Here is a 15,589-nt window from a genome sequence, read left to right on the forward strand (position 1 = left end):
TGAATTTTAAAGTATTTGAGGATTGTTTAAGGTTGATGCAGGCATCTCTGTTAGCAGTTTGATTTAACAGACAAAAGGCTAAAATTCACAAAACTAACATCAATATAGGGACCCCAAACTTTTGAAAAAGTGAGTTTTCAACTAAATCCACTGACCATGACTGCACAACACATACAGCTGTGAACTACATCTCCCCAGACTGCTGTAACTCAGTTGAAAAACAGGATGAATTCTGTAAATATTTCCCAATAGAAGGATCTTACAAAAGCGTACAAACAGGCAAACTTTTCAAAAAAGTGACAGTGAATTTCACCTGAATCCAGTGAGATTTGAAAACTAGTCATGTTGCTGAAAACCGAGATCTTTTTTTTTTTTTTTTAAGCCAAGTTCACCTTTTCCAGAAAAACACCTGTGCAGTCAAGGAGCCCCAGTAGATATGAACAGTCTGTGCTCCTTTGTAAAATGATCAATAGTTTTAGTGTTTTACATGTGGGTCATTCCGGTCCCCTCAGAAGCCTGGCTAAAAACTCCTAGTTAGCAATCCCCAACATCCTAACTTGTTGTTAGGTTGTGAAAACCATCCCAGCATTGAAGGTGTCACTGGCAAACTTGGGGACTGTGGGAGATGAAAAAGATGGCAGGAAATTCTTAGGGCATGCTGGAAGACCAGTTAAGGCCTCATGAACAAAAGGACCAAAAAAAAAAAAAAAACACTACAGCTTTTACAGGTGTTTGAGTAATTTATTTAGCCTCTAAACACCCCTCTATGTTAACCTACAGTGCCTTGCGAAAGTATTTGGCCCCCTTGAACTTTGCGACCTTTTGCCACATTTCAGGCTTCAAACATAAAGATATAAAATTGAATTTTTTTGTGAAGAATCAACAATAAGTGGGACACAATCATGAAGTGGAATGAAATTTATTGGATATTTCAAACTTTGTTAAATAAAAAAACTGAAAAATTGGGCGTGCAAAATTATTTAGCCCCTTTACTTTCAGTGCAGCAAACTCTCTCCAGAAGTTCAGTGAGGATGTCTGAATGATCCAATGTTGACCTAAACGACTAATGATGATAAATAGAATCCACCTGTGTGTAATCAAGTCTCCGTATAAATGCACCTGCACTGTGATAGTCTCAGAGGTCCGTTTAAAGCGCAAAGAGCATCATGAAGAACAAGGAAAACACCAGGCAGGTCCGAGATACTGTTGTGGAGAAGTTTAAAGCCGGATTTGAATACAAAAAGATTTCCCAAGCTTTAAACATCCCAAGGAGCACTGTGCAAGCGATAATATTGAAATGGAAGGAGTGTCAAGACCACTGCAAATCTACGAAGACCTGGCCTTCCCTCTAAACTTTCAACTCATACAAGGAGAAGACTGATCAGAGATGCAGCCAAGAGGCCCATGATCACTCTGGATGAACTGCAGAGATCTACAGTGGAGGTGGGCAACTCTGTCCATAGGACAACAATCAGTCGTATACGGCACAAATCTGGCCTTTATGGAAGAGTGGCAAGAAGAAAGCCATTTCTTAAAGATATCCATAAAAAGTGTCGTTTAAAGTTTGCCTCAAGCCACCTGGGAGACACACCAAACATGTGGAAGAAGGTGCTCTGGTCAGATGAAACCAAAATCGAACTTTTTGGCAACAATGCAAAACGTTATGTTTGGCATAAAAGCAACACAGCTCATCACCCTGAACACACCATCACCACTGTCAAACATGGTGGTGGCAGCATCATGGTTTGGGCCTGCTTTTCTTCAGCAGGGACAGGGAAGATGGTTAAAATTGATGGGAAGATGGATGGAGCCAAATACAGGACCATTCTGGAAGAAAACCTGATGGAGTCTGCAAAAGACCTGAGACTGGGACAGAGATTTGTCTTCCAACAAGACAATGATCCAAAACAAAGCAAAATCTACAATGGAATGGTTCACAAATAAACATATCCAGGTGTTAGAATGGCCAAATCAAAGTCCAGACCTGAATCCAATCCAGAATCTGTGGAAAGAACTGAAAACTGATGTTCACAAATGCTCTCCATCCAACCTTACTGAGCTCGAGCGGTTTTGCAAGGAGGAATGGGCAAAAATTTCAGTCTCTTGATGTGCAAAACTGATAGAGACATACCCCAAGCAACTTACAGTTGTAATCGCAGCAAAAGGTGGCGCTACAAAGTATTAACTTAACCACTTCCATACCGCGTCATGTAAAATGACGTCGGCAAAGTGGTTGTGAGGATCCGGGCCGCCGTCATGACGTCGCCCGGATCTCCCCTCTACTGCGCGCCCCCGGGGGCGCGCAGCACGGCGATCGGGGGTGAGGCTCGTCCCTCGGACATAGCCCATCCCTGATCAAGGTAAACAGCCAATAGAAATTGGCTGTTTACCACGTGATCGGCTGTGTCAATCACAGCCGATCACATGAGCGGCTCCAGCACGAGCCGCTCGTTCTCTCTGCAATGCGCGCCCCCGGGGGCGCGCAGAGCAGCGATCAGGGACGAGGCTCGTCCCTCGGACAGAGTCGATCCCCGATCTAGGTAAAGAGCCAATGAAATTGGCTCTTTACCACGTGACCGGCTGTGTCCAATCACAGCCGGTCACAAATGTCAACAGAGAACACGGTAACAAGCTGTCACCGTGTTCTCCTCCTCACACACTGATCCTGTGTGAGGAAGAGAGTGTGGTAACAGCTAGTTACCGATTACAGTGCACCCCAACCACACTGATTGCCCCCCCAATAAAGAGCACCTATCACTAGCCCATCAAAGTACCCGAGTACCTGTCACCAGCCCATCAGGTACTCAGATGACAGGTACTCGGGTACTCTGATGGGCTGGTGACAGGTATTCGGGTACTCTGATGACGGGTACTCGGGTACTCTGATGACGGGTACTCGGGTACTTTGAGTACCTGTCAACGGAGTACCCGTCATCAGAGTACCCGAGTACCTTCCACCTGCTCATCAGAGTACCTGACGCCTGAAGTACCCGAGTACTTGCCGCCTGCTCATCAGTACCCATCACTACTCATCAGTACCGATCATCAGTACCCATCAGTACAGTATCACCTATCAGTATCAGTACTACTCATCAGTACTTATCACCTGCCTGTCACCTGCCCATCAGAGTATCCGAGTACCTGTCACCTGCCTATCGGAGTACCCGAGTACCTGCCACCTGCTCATCAGTACCAGAGTACCTGTCACCTGCCCAACAAAGTACCCGAGTACCTATCACCCTTCATACAGCCACCATGTCCAAGTCCAAAAAGGTTTATATACATCCTCCGTTTAAACCTAAATACCGGTGTTATGGCAGCAGATAGCTGCCATAACCCTGGTATTTTTTTAAACGGTGGACGGTTGGCTTTCCGATAAGGGTGGTCCCAGCGGCGGATTCGCCGTGGGATCACCCTTCCGGGATGGCGGAAGAGGCGCCCCCCCCCCTCCCGCCACGTTCCGGTCCTTTTCCCCGCTTACCGGACCTGCCGGCAGCGGGGAAAACGATCCGGTCCCAGATCCTCACAGACAGGATGTCGAGTGAGGGCAAGCTTGCCCTCACTTGACTCTATGGTCTTGGAGGACCGGAGCTACGGAAAATGTTGTCGCCTAGCAACCGGTTTAAAGGTCCTTTTTTTTTTTCATTTTATATAATAATTTTTTTTTTTTTTTTTTCTATCTTTTAGTGTACTTGTGAGATCTGAGGACTTTTTGACCCCAGATCTCACAAAAAAGAGGTCCTGTCGTGCCTATTTCTATTACGAGGAATGTTTACATTCCTTTTAATAGAAATAAAAATGATAAATTTTTTTTTTTTTTTAAACGGTGTAAAAATAAAAAATAATAAATAAAATAAATAGTAAATAAAAAAAAAAATTAAAGCGCCCTGTCCCCGTGAGCTCGCGCGCAGAAGCGAACGCATACAGAAACCCCGCCCACATATGTAAACGGTGTTCAAACCACACATGTGAGGTATCGCCGCGATCGTTAGAGCAAGGGGAATAATTTGAGCCCTAGACCTCCTCTGTAACTCAAAGATGGCAACCTGTAGAAATTTTTAAATTGTCGCCTATGGGGATTTTTAAGTACCAAAGTTTGTCGCCATTCCGTGAGCGTGCGCAATTTTGAAACATGACATGTTGGGTATCTATTTACTCGGCGTAACTTTATCTTTCACATTATGGAAAAAAATTGGGCTAACTTTACTGGTTTCTTATTTTTTAATTAAAAAAAGTGAATTTTTTCCAAAAAAATTGCGTTTGGAAGACCGCTGCGCAAATACGGTGTGATAAAAAATATTGCAATAATCTCCATTTTATTCTCTAGGGTCTCTGCTAAAAAAAAAAATATATAATGTTTGGGGGTTCTAAGCAGTTTTCTAGCAAAACAACTGATTTTAGCTTGTAAACACCAAATGTCAAAAATAGGCCTAGGCAAGTGGCTAGGATGCATGATGGTGCGCCTTGGATGATGGGCCCCTCTATATGGCTAGGCTGTGAAAAAGTCTCACACATGTGGTATTGCCATACTCAGGAGGAGTGGCAGAATGTATTTTGGGGTGTCATTTTTGCTGTGTACATGCTATGTGTTAGGAATATCCTATAAATTGACAACTTTGTGTAAAAAAAAAAAAAAAGTTTTCATTTTTTTTCCCACATTTTCCAAAAACCTGTGGAAAAAAATGATATGTTCAAACGACCCATAATGCCTCATAGAATATACGTTGGAGTGTTTGCTTTCCAAAATGGGGTCATTTTGTGGACTTTTCCATTGTATTGGTGCTCTAGGGCCTTGAAAAGTGTGATAGGTAGTAAGAAAGTTTTATGTGTATTTATGCTCCTAAAACGCCTTATGGTGCTACTTGGACGTGGAGTCTTTTTGTGGCCAGGCTGTGTAAAAGTCTCACACATGTGGTATCGCCATACTCGGAAGGAGTAGCAGAATGTATTTTTGGGTGTAATTTTTGCTGTGTACATGCTATGTGTTAGAAATAGCTTATAAATTGACAACTTTGTGGGAAAAAAAAGAAAAAAAATTTTTTCTCTTCATTTTCCCAAGAATTGTGGGAAAAAATTACAACTTCAAAAAACCCACCATGCCTCTTACTCAATACCTTGGACTGTCTACTTTACAAAAAGGGGTAATTTGGGCGGTATTTGTACTGTCCTGACATTTCAGGGCCTCAAGAAAGGAGATAGGCCGTCAGTACATCTGGTGTGATCAATTTTCAGTAATTGGTACCATAGCTTCTAGACTCAATAACTTTCACACAGACTAAATAATATACACTAATTTGGGTTAATTTTACCAGAGACATGTAGCAGTATACATTTTGGCCCAAATGTATGAAGAAAAATTAATTTTTTGCAAAATTTTATAATTGAAACTAAAAAAGTGTTTTTTTTTCAAAACTTTTGCTCTTTTTTTGCATATATCACGAAAAAAAAAACCCCAGTTGTGATCAAATACCACCAAAAGAAAGCTCTATTTGTGTGAAAAAAATTATAAAAATTTTGTTTGGTTACAGTGTAGCATGACTGAGCAATTGTCATTCAAAGTGTGAGAGTGCTGAAAGCTGAAAATTGGTCTGGGCAGGAAGGGTGTCTAACTGCTCTGTATGGAAGCGGTTAAGGGGGCTGAATAATTTTGCACGCCCGATTTTTCAGTTTTTTTATTTGTTAAAAAAGTTTGAAATATCCAATAAATTTCGTTCCACTTGATGATTGTGTACCACTTGTTGATTCTTCACAAAAAATTACAGTTTTATAGCTTTATGTTTGAAGCCTGAAATGTGGCAAAAGGTCGAAAAGTTCAAGGGGGCCGAATACTTTACCAATGCACTGTATGTGTCCATGCACACACAGGCATTTACAGGCATATTAGAAGAGGAGCGTTAAGAGGCTAAAAAAAATATACAGCTGCAAGAAAAAAAGTATGTGAACCCTTTGGAATAATATGGATTTCTGCACAAATTGGTCATAAAATGTGATCTGATCATCATCTAAGTCACAACAATAGACAATCACAGTCTGCTTAAACTAATAACACACAAAGAATGAAATGTTGCCATGTTTTTATTGATCACACCATGTAAACAATCACAGTGCAGGTGGAAAAAGTATGTGAACCCCGCCGAGACGAATTACATCTCCAAGAGCTAATTGGAGTGAGATGTCAGCCAACTGGAGTCCAATCAATGAGATGAGATTGGAGGTGTTGATTACAGCTGCCCTGCCCTATAAAAAAACACACACCAGTTCTGGGTTTGCTTTTCACAAGAAACATTGCCTGATGTGAATGATGCCTCGCACAAAAGAGCTCTCCAAAGACCTACGATTAAGAATTGTTGACTTGCATAAAGCTGGAAAGGGTTATAAAAGTATCTCCAAAAGCCTTGCTGTTCATCAGTCCACGGTAAGACAAATTGTCTATGAATGAAGAAAGTTTAGCACTGCTGCTACTCTCCCTAGGAGGTGCCGTCCTGTAAAGATGACTGCAAGAGCACAGCGCAGACTGCTCAATGGAGGTGAAGAAGAATCTTAAGAGTGTCAGCTAAAGACTTACAAAGTCACTGGCAAATGCTAACATCCCTGTTAGCGAATCTACAATACGTAAAACACTAAAACAAGAATGGATTTAATGGGAGGATACCACAGAGGAAGCCACTGCTGTCCAAACAAAACATTGCTGCACGTTTACAGTTTTCACAAGAGCACCTGGATGTTTCACAGCAGTACTGGCAAAATATTCTGTGGACAGATGAAACCAAAGTTGAGTTGTTTGGAAGAAACACACAACACTGTGTGGAGAAAAAGAGGCACAGCACACCAACATCACAACCTCATCCCAACTGTGAAGTATGGTGGTGGGGGCATCATGGTTTGGGGCTGCTTTGCTGCATCAGGGCCTGGATTGCCATCAAAGGAAAAATAAATTCCCAAGTTTATCAAGACATTTTGCAGGAAAACTTAAGGCCATCTGTCTACCAGCTGAAGCTCAACAGAAGATGGGTGTTGCAACAGGACAATGACCCAAAGCATAGAAGTAAAACAACAGAATGGCTTAAAAACAGAAGAAAATATATCTTCTGAAGTGGCCCAGTCAGAGTCCTGACCTCAACCCGATTGAGATGCTGTGGCATGACCTCAAGAAAAAGATTCACAACAGACATCCCAAGAATATTGCTGAACTGAAACAGTTCTGTAAAGAGGAATGGTCAAGAATTACTCCTGACCGTTGTGCACGTCTGATCTGCAACTACAGGAAATGTTTGGTTGAAGTTATTGCTGCCAAAAGGAGGTTCAACCAGTTATTAAATCCAAGGGTTCACATACTTTTTCCACCTGCACTGTGAATGTTTACATGGAGTGTTCAATAAAAACATGGCAACATTTCATTCTGTGTGTTTTATTATTTTAAGCAGACTGATTGTCTATTGTTGTGACTTAGATGATGATGATCAGATCACATTTTATGACCAATTTGTGCAGAAATCCATATCATTCCAAAGGGTTTATATACCTTTTCTTGCAGCTTGATATATCACTTGCAAATTCAGTAGAGGAGTGCTTGAGCCCAAAAACACTTGATGCGCCTAAAAACGTGTGCAAAACACACCTACAATACAATTAGCGCTTGAGCATTCATTCATTTCAATGGCTAGAATAAAGTAATATTCTGGCCAATGGAATGAACGAACACCCAAATGTTTGAGGTCCTTAAATGGGTTTGCAAAACATGTCCAAAAGAGCTGGGCAAATGCTGTGTGTGTGTGTGTGTGTGTGTAGCCTAAGAATGTTAAAAACTTAAAAAAATAAATAGTTGGGGGTGTCAACTATTTAGTATTTTAGGGTAAATTAGTCCAGGAACACATGCACAAATGTTAGTACCTCAGTCAAAGAACTATAAAATAGTTTAAATCACCACCATTTACTGAAAACTGAAATATCAGTCTTGGATAATCAAGAGTTTCCTAGATACCCATGAACACAGTGGTATTATGTACCACAAAACACCCATTTAATTTATGTCCATGTGTAGTATGCAGTTTAAAATAGAAATATAAAAATGCCAATAGAACCAAAACAAATGGTCTTAAAATATATAAATTTAATTATATAATATTGAACCACATATAAAAACAAAACAAAAAACTAGACAGTAAAAAGGCAGCTTTCTTGTAGTGGATATAATTTTCTACCATAATATTGCCCATGATAAAATTGGCACTCTCCTAACAGTTAAGAGATCAGGGTCCCGTTTACACTTGCACATTTTTCATTCTATTGCGTTTTTCTAACGAATTAGAGCATTGGGGTTCCATTCAAAATGGATGTCACCGCAACATGCTAATGCAATAGACTTCTGATGCATGTGTGTTGCAGCGTACCACAACATGCAGGGTATTACACTACTGTGCATGTAGTGCATTACATTGAAAAAAATGCTGAACGTTAGCTTTTTGTCCATTATGTTTTCTGCCTTAATGCAACACACATCAGAGTGTGACAACATGCATTATAAAAAACCCCGCACCTCCACAACAAAGTGAGATTAGGCACTCAACCATTTAACAGCCACAATATCAAGTCGCCTGCTCCCATAGCAACAGTCAGATCTGTTCCATTTGACTACAAAAGGTGGCTTATCAACCAGTCAACAGTACTGAAATCTGTCATGAACAGTGAGTGTACCATTAACACGTACCATTATAATCTTCTAGATCAGCAAAAAATACTATACATTACAGGCAGTGATTAGGGGCTAAAACAGTCTTAATGCTGTTTTCAATAAGTGCAGTGTAAGGCTTGAAAATATTATTCCATTTTCTAAGTTTCAGGTGTTGGTGAAAAGCAGTTATGGAAGTATTTTCTTCTTTACTTGCTCAAGAATATTCGTATAGTATTTCATTTTCGTCAAGAACTTCCTTGCGCCTTCAAGATCATCTAAAAAGAGAAAAAAAAGTAGCAATTATACCTACTACCACAACAAATAGAGATTTTGCGCTGCTGCCAAACCTCTTCTATGACAGGGTGGAGCTGCCTGGATTATTTAAAGAAAAAAAAAAGAAGGACAGGGGACACGCTAAATAAATAGTATCCTTTAAAAGTGAAGTTCACCTTTTTGACCATATTTCATGTTACAAATACATACATACATACATGTATTCCAAAACAGTCACAGTCTGCATAGACCCCCTTCTCCTCCTACTGAATCGGTGGGTGTTCATCCTGGAGCACCTAGTGTAATTTTAAATTTGGCACCTCTGCATGGCTCTGCTTGCTGAGCAACATCTTTTATTCAAATTGATCTGTGAATGAAAATACTACAAATCCCATCTGCCACTACAACAGAGTGACTTGTAGAAACTCCTTAGAGCAGAGCTGGGTAAATACCAGCCTGCTGGCAACAGCTAAATCTGCGGCTCTCCCTGTGTGGCCCACGGTTCCTCCAGTGTCTGCATGCCTCTCTGAGCCTGCCAGCTTGGAACCTGATGGGCTTAGAGAGGCATGCTGACAGATGGTTGTGTGCATACTGTGTAGAGCAGGCAGAACTGTAGGAAGAGAGAGGGAAATTACAATTTGCAGGGCAGAGAGGCTTGGCTCTCTTGCCACTCTGCTAAGGGCTGGTTCTAGCCCCAGTGTACATCTAGCTTCTCTCTGTATCCATCGATCCTGCTGAACCTGTCAGCACTTAGATTGCACATCTACACACAGGGGTTGATTTACTAAAACTGGAGTGCGCAAAATCTGGTGCAGCTGTGCATTGAAACCAATCAGCTTCTGCTTTCAGCTCATTTAAGCTTTGACAGAAAAAAAAAAAAAAACTGAAAGCTGAGGTTTTTTATGCAGAGCTGCACAAAATTTTGAACAGTTTTAGTAAATCAACCCCATAATGTTGCTCTCCCCAGGGCAGGGGAACATCAAGCTTTTATTGGTCTTCTCTGTGGTATACCTCTTGTGCCCGACAGTGCTCAGATTACCCAGCTATCTCCAGCAGGTGCATAGTGTTTCTCCTCCCAGCGATAAATGGAATATTGAGCACAATTAAGTTTAGCCTTAATTGGTTTGGACACTGCAAGAGTCCCAGCTTCTAATGTAGCCCCTTGGGAAAATTAACTGCCCATCCTTGATTTAGCAAAAAAATGCTGTGATGTCACTTCAACTGTAGTCCAGGGATACTTCCTCCAACCCTATAACCAAAAGTCTGTATCTGAGCACAAACCTGGACTGGAGGAAATATAGTCACAAAAAAGTGCAGCACTCGCCTTCAATAAAGTGCATTCAAATTATAGTGCATAAATAAATATCCGAAAACAGTGTAACAATCTATAATAAATTAGTGCGAGTCCATCTTTTCTCTTAAATATAAACAGTCCATCAATAAATGATTCAATGTCCATAATAAAAAAGGGGTGCAGTCCCATACACCAGAAACTTGAGCAGTTGCCTCTGATCACCACAGTGCCCTTCACTCCACCTATGGGAGTCTTCTCACCTGCTTGAATGGACCTCACTAATTAAAAGGAGATCTATATGTGCTTGCAGTGGTATAAGTGGCACCGCTCACACTGGCTGTACACTGCAAATCCGTGGCTCCCAGCAGCTCTCAGTGTGGTGTCAATCATATAGGAGGCAAGAGGAAAAGAATAGTGCAATTCGCTGATAAAATGTATTTATTTCCATATAAAAATCCACTCACATTTAAGAAGTAAAAAAACAAGCATTTCAACATACAATCCTCTGCATACACAGCTCCGCTTTTCTAAAAGACTCCAGACATATAATACAAATATTAGAGAATCTGAAAGTCGATACGTGTAAACTAGCCTCAGCTGATATTCACTCATTGCACACTATTAAAGGCCATGAGCAAGCACTAGAAGCAGAAGCAGTGAGTTGGGTTCTTGATCCCTTCTCAATCTACAAAAAGAAAACACAAGAAGTTTAATTTTGAAATTCCTAGAACTTGGGCTTACCCATAACTATTTTTGGCATACATCTAAATACTACCAGCAGATGATCGGAATAGCGATGGGAGCATAATTTGCCCAGAGTGTCGCTAATATTTTTATGGTGAAATGGGAATATGAAACAATTTTTGCAAGACCACCACCAGAGCTGAAGTGTTATTGGCACTTCATAGATGACACAGTGCTTGTATGAGAAGGAGATCAAAAAAATTTGAAGAGTTCAAACAACGACTTAATGCCAATGAGAAAAATTTTGTACTGGATTGGAAAGTGAGTGATATGGAACTGGAGTTCTTAGATTTAGAGATATAAAAAAAAAAAAATAAAAAAAAAAAAAAAAAAAAAAAGAGAGGGGGAGAGGATTTAACACACGTACATTCCTTTAAAAAAGGCATGTGATCGAAAGGTTACATACCTAGAGATAGCTGTCATCACAAAATTATGGCCATTGAACATCCCCAGATGACAATTCATTCGATTAAAAAGAAACCGTATAGAAGAAAAAAAAAAACATTTGAACAAGGAGTGAGCAGGTAGAGCCAAGGGCTTTGACAAGCCCAGGGGGCAGGGTCCCTGGGTTATTACTCCTGGCCTCACCGTTGTATCTTCAGTTTAGTTTCAAGCAGTGAATAATAACCAAAACCCAACTCTTCAGAGAAAAGAGGGGTGGGAGCTACATCTGTCGGTGGACTCAGAGAAATGGATTTTACGGTTAAGTAAAAAATCCTATTTTCTCTTTGTGACAGTATTCACCGTCACTGGAATTTAAAGATGGATAAGTAATGGTTTGGATATGTTGAGCACTCAGATCCAGGCTATCTGGGGATGGGTTGACTGTTCAGTAGACTGGGAGTTATGCATTTTTGTGTCTTTGTGTTTCTCTAAGCATGTGGCTAATGGAGTCTTGCCTCTATCCTGGAAGCTAAACCTTTATTCCTGTAAACTGTAAGGTACAGGAAGTCCACTCCTAATATGGTCATTCCAGGAAGTTCTGAGGAGACGGGCTGTCTGAGGTGGCTCTCCAGTCACCTATTGTTAAGTGTGCTAATGAGCTCACCTTTGTTCTGTCTGTCTTAAGAGAAACTTATAGGAATGTGGATTAGATGCTAAGGGGGAGGGGGGATTGTATCACATTGTATATTTTGTACACTGTATGAGAGTGTAAAACTCTGTTCCTATTGGATGGTGAATATTATGTTCAGTCTTCAACAAGGTCCATCTGGGTGGTAACTTTGTGGGTGAAAACTGTATATAAGTCGTGTTCAATAAAGTTGTGCTGAGTTCATTCAACCTCAATCTAGAGTTCTGTCTCTTATTGGGGGATATGCTACAAGGGATTGCTATGGTCTTCCATACTCCCTTAGAGAATCACTGAGCTCTTGTAAGAGCTTGTATAAGAGCTTGTTCTGCTGCACTCTCTGGGGAAAGAGAGGTTCACCCATAGGAACCTGGAGCCTTGTCGTAGGTCCAGGGTGGGTAGGAGATTGCGAGACCCTAACCAAGCTGCGGCGGTTCGTGGAGTCTGAAGTGCTTACGGTGTCTGATGGAGTGCTTGGAGTCCCTCGGGGAGCATCTTTCAAACGGAGGTACCTGGTCGGGGGGGCCCTGATCCGTTACACTCTTTCGTCCACCGACGGACGTAGCTGCTGCTTTAAATCACAGACGGATAGGACGTCCAAAAGCTGTAACCACTGAGGGGTGGGGAAAGGACAAACTTAAAAGAATGCAATTCCCACGGCTAACATAGCCAACTATATAACATGGAGCCCAACAAGCAACAACTGGGGCTCAATTGTAGCAAAACCATAAAAGGAGAAGGAAAAGTAGACTGCTCCTTAAATGGCGGCCTGCAAATCCTTGCGGCCAAAGGACGCATCCGAGGATGCAAACACATCCACTCTGTAAGACTTGGTGAACGCATGTACAGATGACCAAGTGGCCGCCTTGCAAACCTGCATCACTGACGCCTGATGGCGGAAAGCCCAAGAGGCACTCAACGCCCGCGTAGAGTGAGCTGTGACAGGGAAAGGAGGAACCTTGCCCTTAAGAGAATACGCCTTCACCACCATCTGTCTGATCCATCAAGAGACCGTTGCCGCAGATTGCAGCCTGACCCTTACGGCGTCCATCCATATTCCGACTTACGAAAGGACTCAGTAATCTCCAGATACACCCGTATCGCCCGAGCCACATTTAAAGCAATGCAAGGCAATTTCCTTAGGATGTGAAGATTTTGTACAGAGTGACGGAAGCACTATGTCTTCATTCAGATGGAAGTCTGAAACCACCTTAGGAAGAAACAACGGATTAGGCCGTAACACTACCTAATCCCTGTGTATTACCAGATAAGGAGAGCGGCAAGATAGCACCGCTAGTTCAGAAACCCTGCACGCAGAGGTTATAGCCACCAAAACGGCAACTTTCTGCGACAAGGCGAGCAAGGAACTAGGTCTCATGTTCTTGAAAGGAGATTTCTGAAGAACCAATAGAACCAAATTAAAGGTCCCAAGGAGGTAACGGAGACCTCCTGGGGGGGGAGCCAAATGGCGAACCCCTTGAAGAAAGTACAAATCAAAGAGTGCGTAGCCAAAGGGCGTTGGAAGTACACAGCCAAGGCCGAGATCTGACGCTTAGGAGTGCCCAACGCCAAACGTTGGTCAACCCCTTTCTGTAGAAAGGTCAGGATCCTGCTGAGAGCAAAGTATCTAGGATGCAGCTTCAGCTATTTGCACCAAGCAATGTACGCTTTCCACGTACGATGATAAATCTTCCGAGAAGTGGACTTCCTTGCCTTGAGTAAGGTAGGGATCACAGAATCAGACAGACCCATCCTTAACACCTTGCTCTCAACAGCCAAGCCGTTAAAGCCAGTGACTGTAAAGCAGGATGGAGGATCGGACCCGAGATAGAAGATCTTCCCGCAGAGAAAGTGTCCATGCAACATTCAGCCGAATCACATCGGCGTACCAGGATCTCCGGGGCCAATCGGGAGCCATCAGAATTACCGGAATCCCCTCCAACTCGACCCTGCATAGCAGGCGAGATAGAAGTTTCAGTGGAGGAAACGCATAAATTAGCCCGTACTGGATCCAGGGAGCCACCAGGGCGTCTACTGCGTCGGCCAGAGGATCTCTGGACCGAGCCACAAACTTTGAAACTTTCCCGTTTTGTCTGGAGACGAACAGGTCCACATCCAAGGTCCCCCACTGGAGACACAGCTGGAGGAACACCTGTGAATGCAGGGACCACTGGCACTCTCCCTGATCCAGGGTAGTCCGCCTGCCAATTGTCTACGCTGGGAATGTACACGGCGGATAGGACTGGGACATAGTCCTCTGCCCAGCGCAGGATCTCGGCTACCTCTAGAACCTCCAGGGCACTCCTGGTGCCCCCTTGATGATTGATATATGCCACGGCCGTGACATTGTCGGACTGGACTCGGACAGAACACCCCTTGAGATTGTCCGTCCAGTGGAACAGGCTCAACTTGATTGCTCTCAGTTCCAAAACGTTGATCGGGAGCTTGAACTCTTTCAACGTCGAAAGTCACTTGAACATTCAGGGTGCCCAGCACTCCCCCCCCCAAAACGGTCAGAGGCATCTGTCGTCACTACAGTCCAGAATACTGGAAGGAAGGATTTCCTGTGGAGAAGATTTCGGAGAGCTGAGCCACAAATTCAAGGAGTCCTTGGATCTCCGACTCAAACTAATCAGACTGTCCAGGGATAGGAGGATCCTTGACCCATTTGACAAGGATCTCCTGTTGCAAAAGTCTTGTGTGGACCTGAGCATATGGTACGGCCTCGAAGGAGGACACCATCAGGCCCAGCACCTGCATAGATCTGAGAGACACCAGGTCGCAAGCCAGCAGTGACAGAATCGCTTCCCTTAACTTCTGTAACTTCACAGGAGGTAGAAATACCTTTGCCGAAGCTGAATCTAGGATCATCCCTAGATACTCCAGTCTGGTTGTTGGAACCAGGGCAGATTTCTGAAGGTTGAGATTCCAACCGAACTGCTTCAGAGTGTGAATAGTCACCTCAAAATCCCATTCCAATGTCACAGAAGAGTCCGCTCGGAGAAGTAGATCGTCCAGGCACCCCAGAATCGCTATTCCTCTCTGTCCTAGCAGAGCCAGGATAGGGGCTAACACCTTGGTGAAGACCCTGGGAGCAGAGGTGAGACCAAACGGTTAACGCCACCAATTGTAAATAGTCCTTGCCCACCGCAAAGGAATCGTTGATGACCCTGGCAAATAGGGACATGGAGATAGGCATCCTTGATATCGATCGAGGCCAGCAGGTCCCCCTGATGCAAGAACGCCACCACTGACCGCAGGGACTCCATGCGAAATTTCTGGACGCGCACAAAGCGATTCAGAGTTTTGAGGTCCAAGATTGGATGCAATTTGCCCTCCTTCCGTGGAACGGTAAACAGGTTTGAATAGAACCCTTGAAATCGTTCCTGATGAGGGACTGGTACAATCACGCCTTGGGACAGCATATCCTGAATTCCTTCCTGCAGCCCCGCAAGGCAGTCTGGGGACAGCTGAAGATTAGAGGGAAAAAAATCTGTCTGGCGGATGGGAACGAAACTCTATCTTGTACCCGGACCGA

The 15,589-nt window shown here is 43.0% G+C and overlaps 1 protein-coding gene across 1 annotated transcript in view; it reads right to left on the bottom strand.

Moving 5' to 3' along the window:
* Positions 1-8,504: 8,504 nt before the first annotated feature.
* The window catches only part of HSCB (HscB mitochondrial iron-sulfur cluster cochaperone), a 33,102-nt gene continuing 26,017 nt past the window's right edge, over positions 8,505-15,589 (bottom strand). Inside the window, exon 6 of the mRNA XM_082253287.1 lies at positions 8,505-8,946. Within this exon, the coding sequence (XP_082109413.1) occupies positions 8,858-8,946 (89 nt within the window). The 3' untranslated portion in view covers positions 8,505-8,857. The remainder of the gene's footprint in view (positions 8,947-15,589) is intronic.

Source organism: Pelophylax lessonae, assembly GCF_965119305.1.
Source record: "Pelophylax lessonae genome assembly, chromosome: 1".
Taxonomy (NCBI): domain Eukaryota; kingdom Metazoa; phylum Chordata; class Amphibia; order Anura; family Ranidae; genus Pelophylax; species Pelophylax lessonae.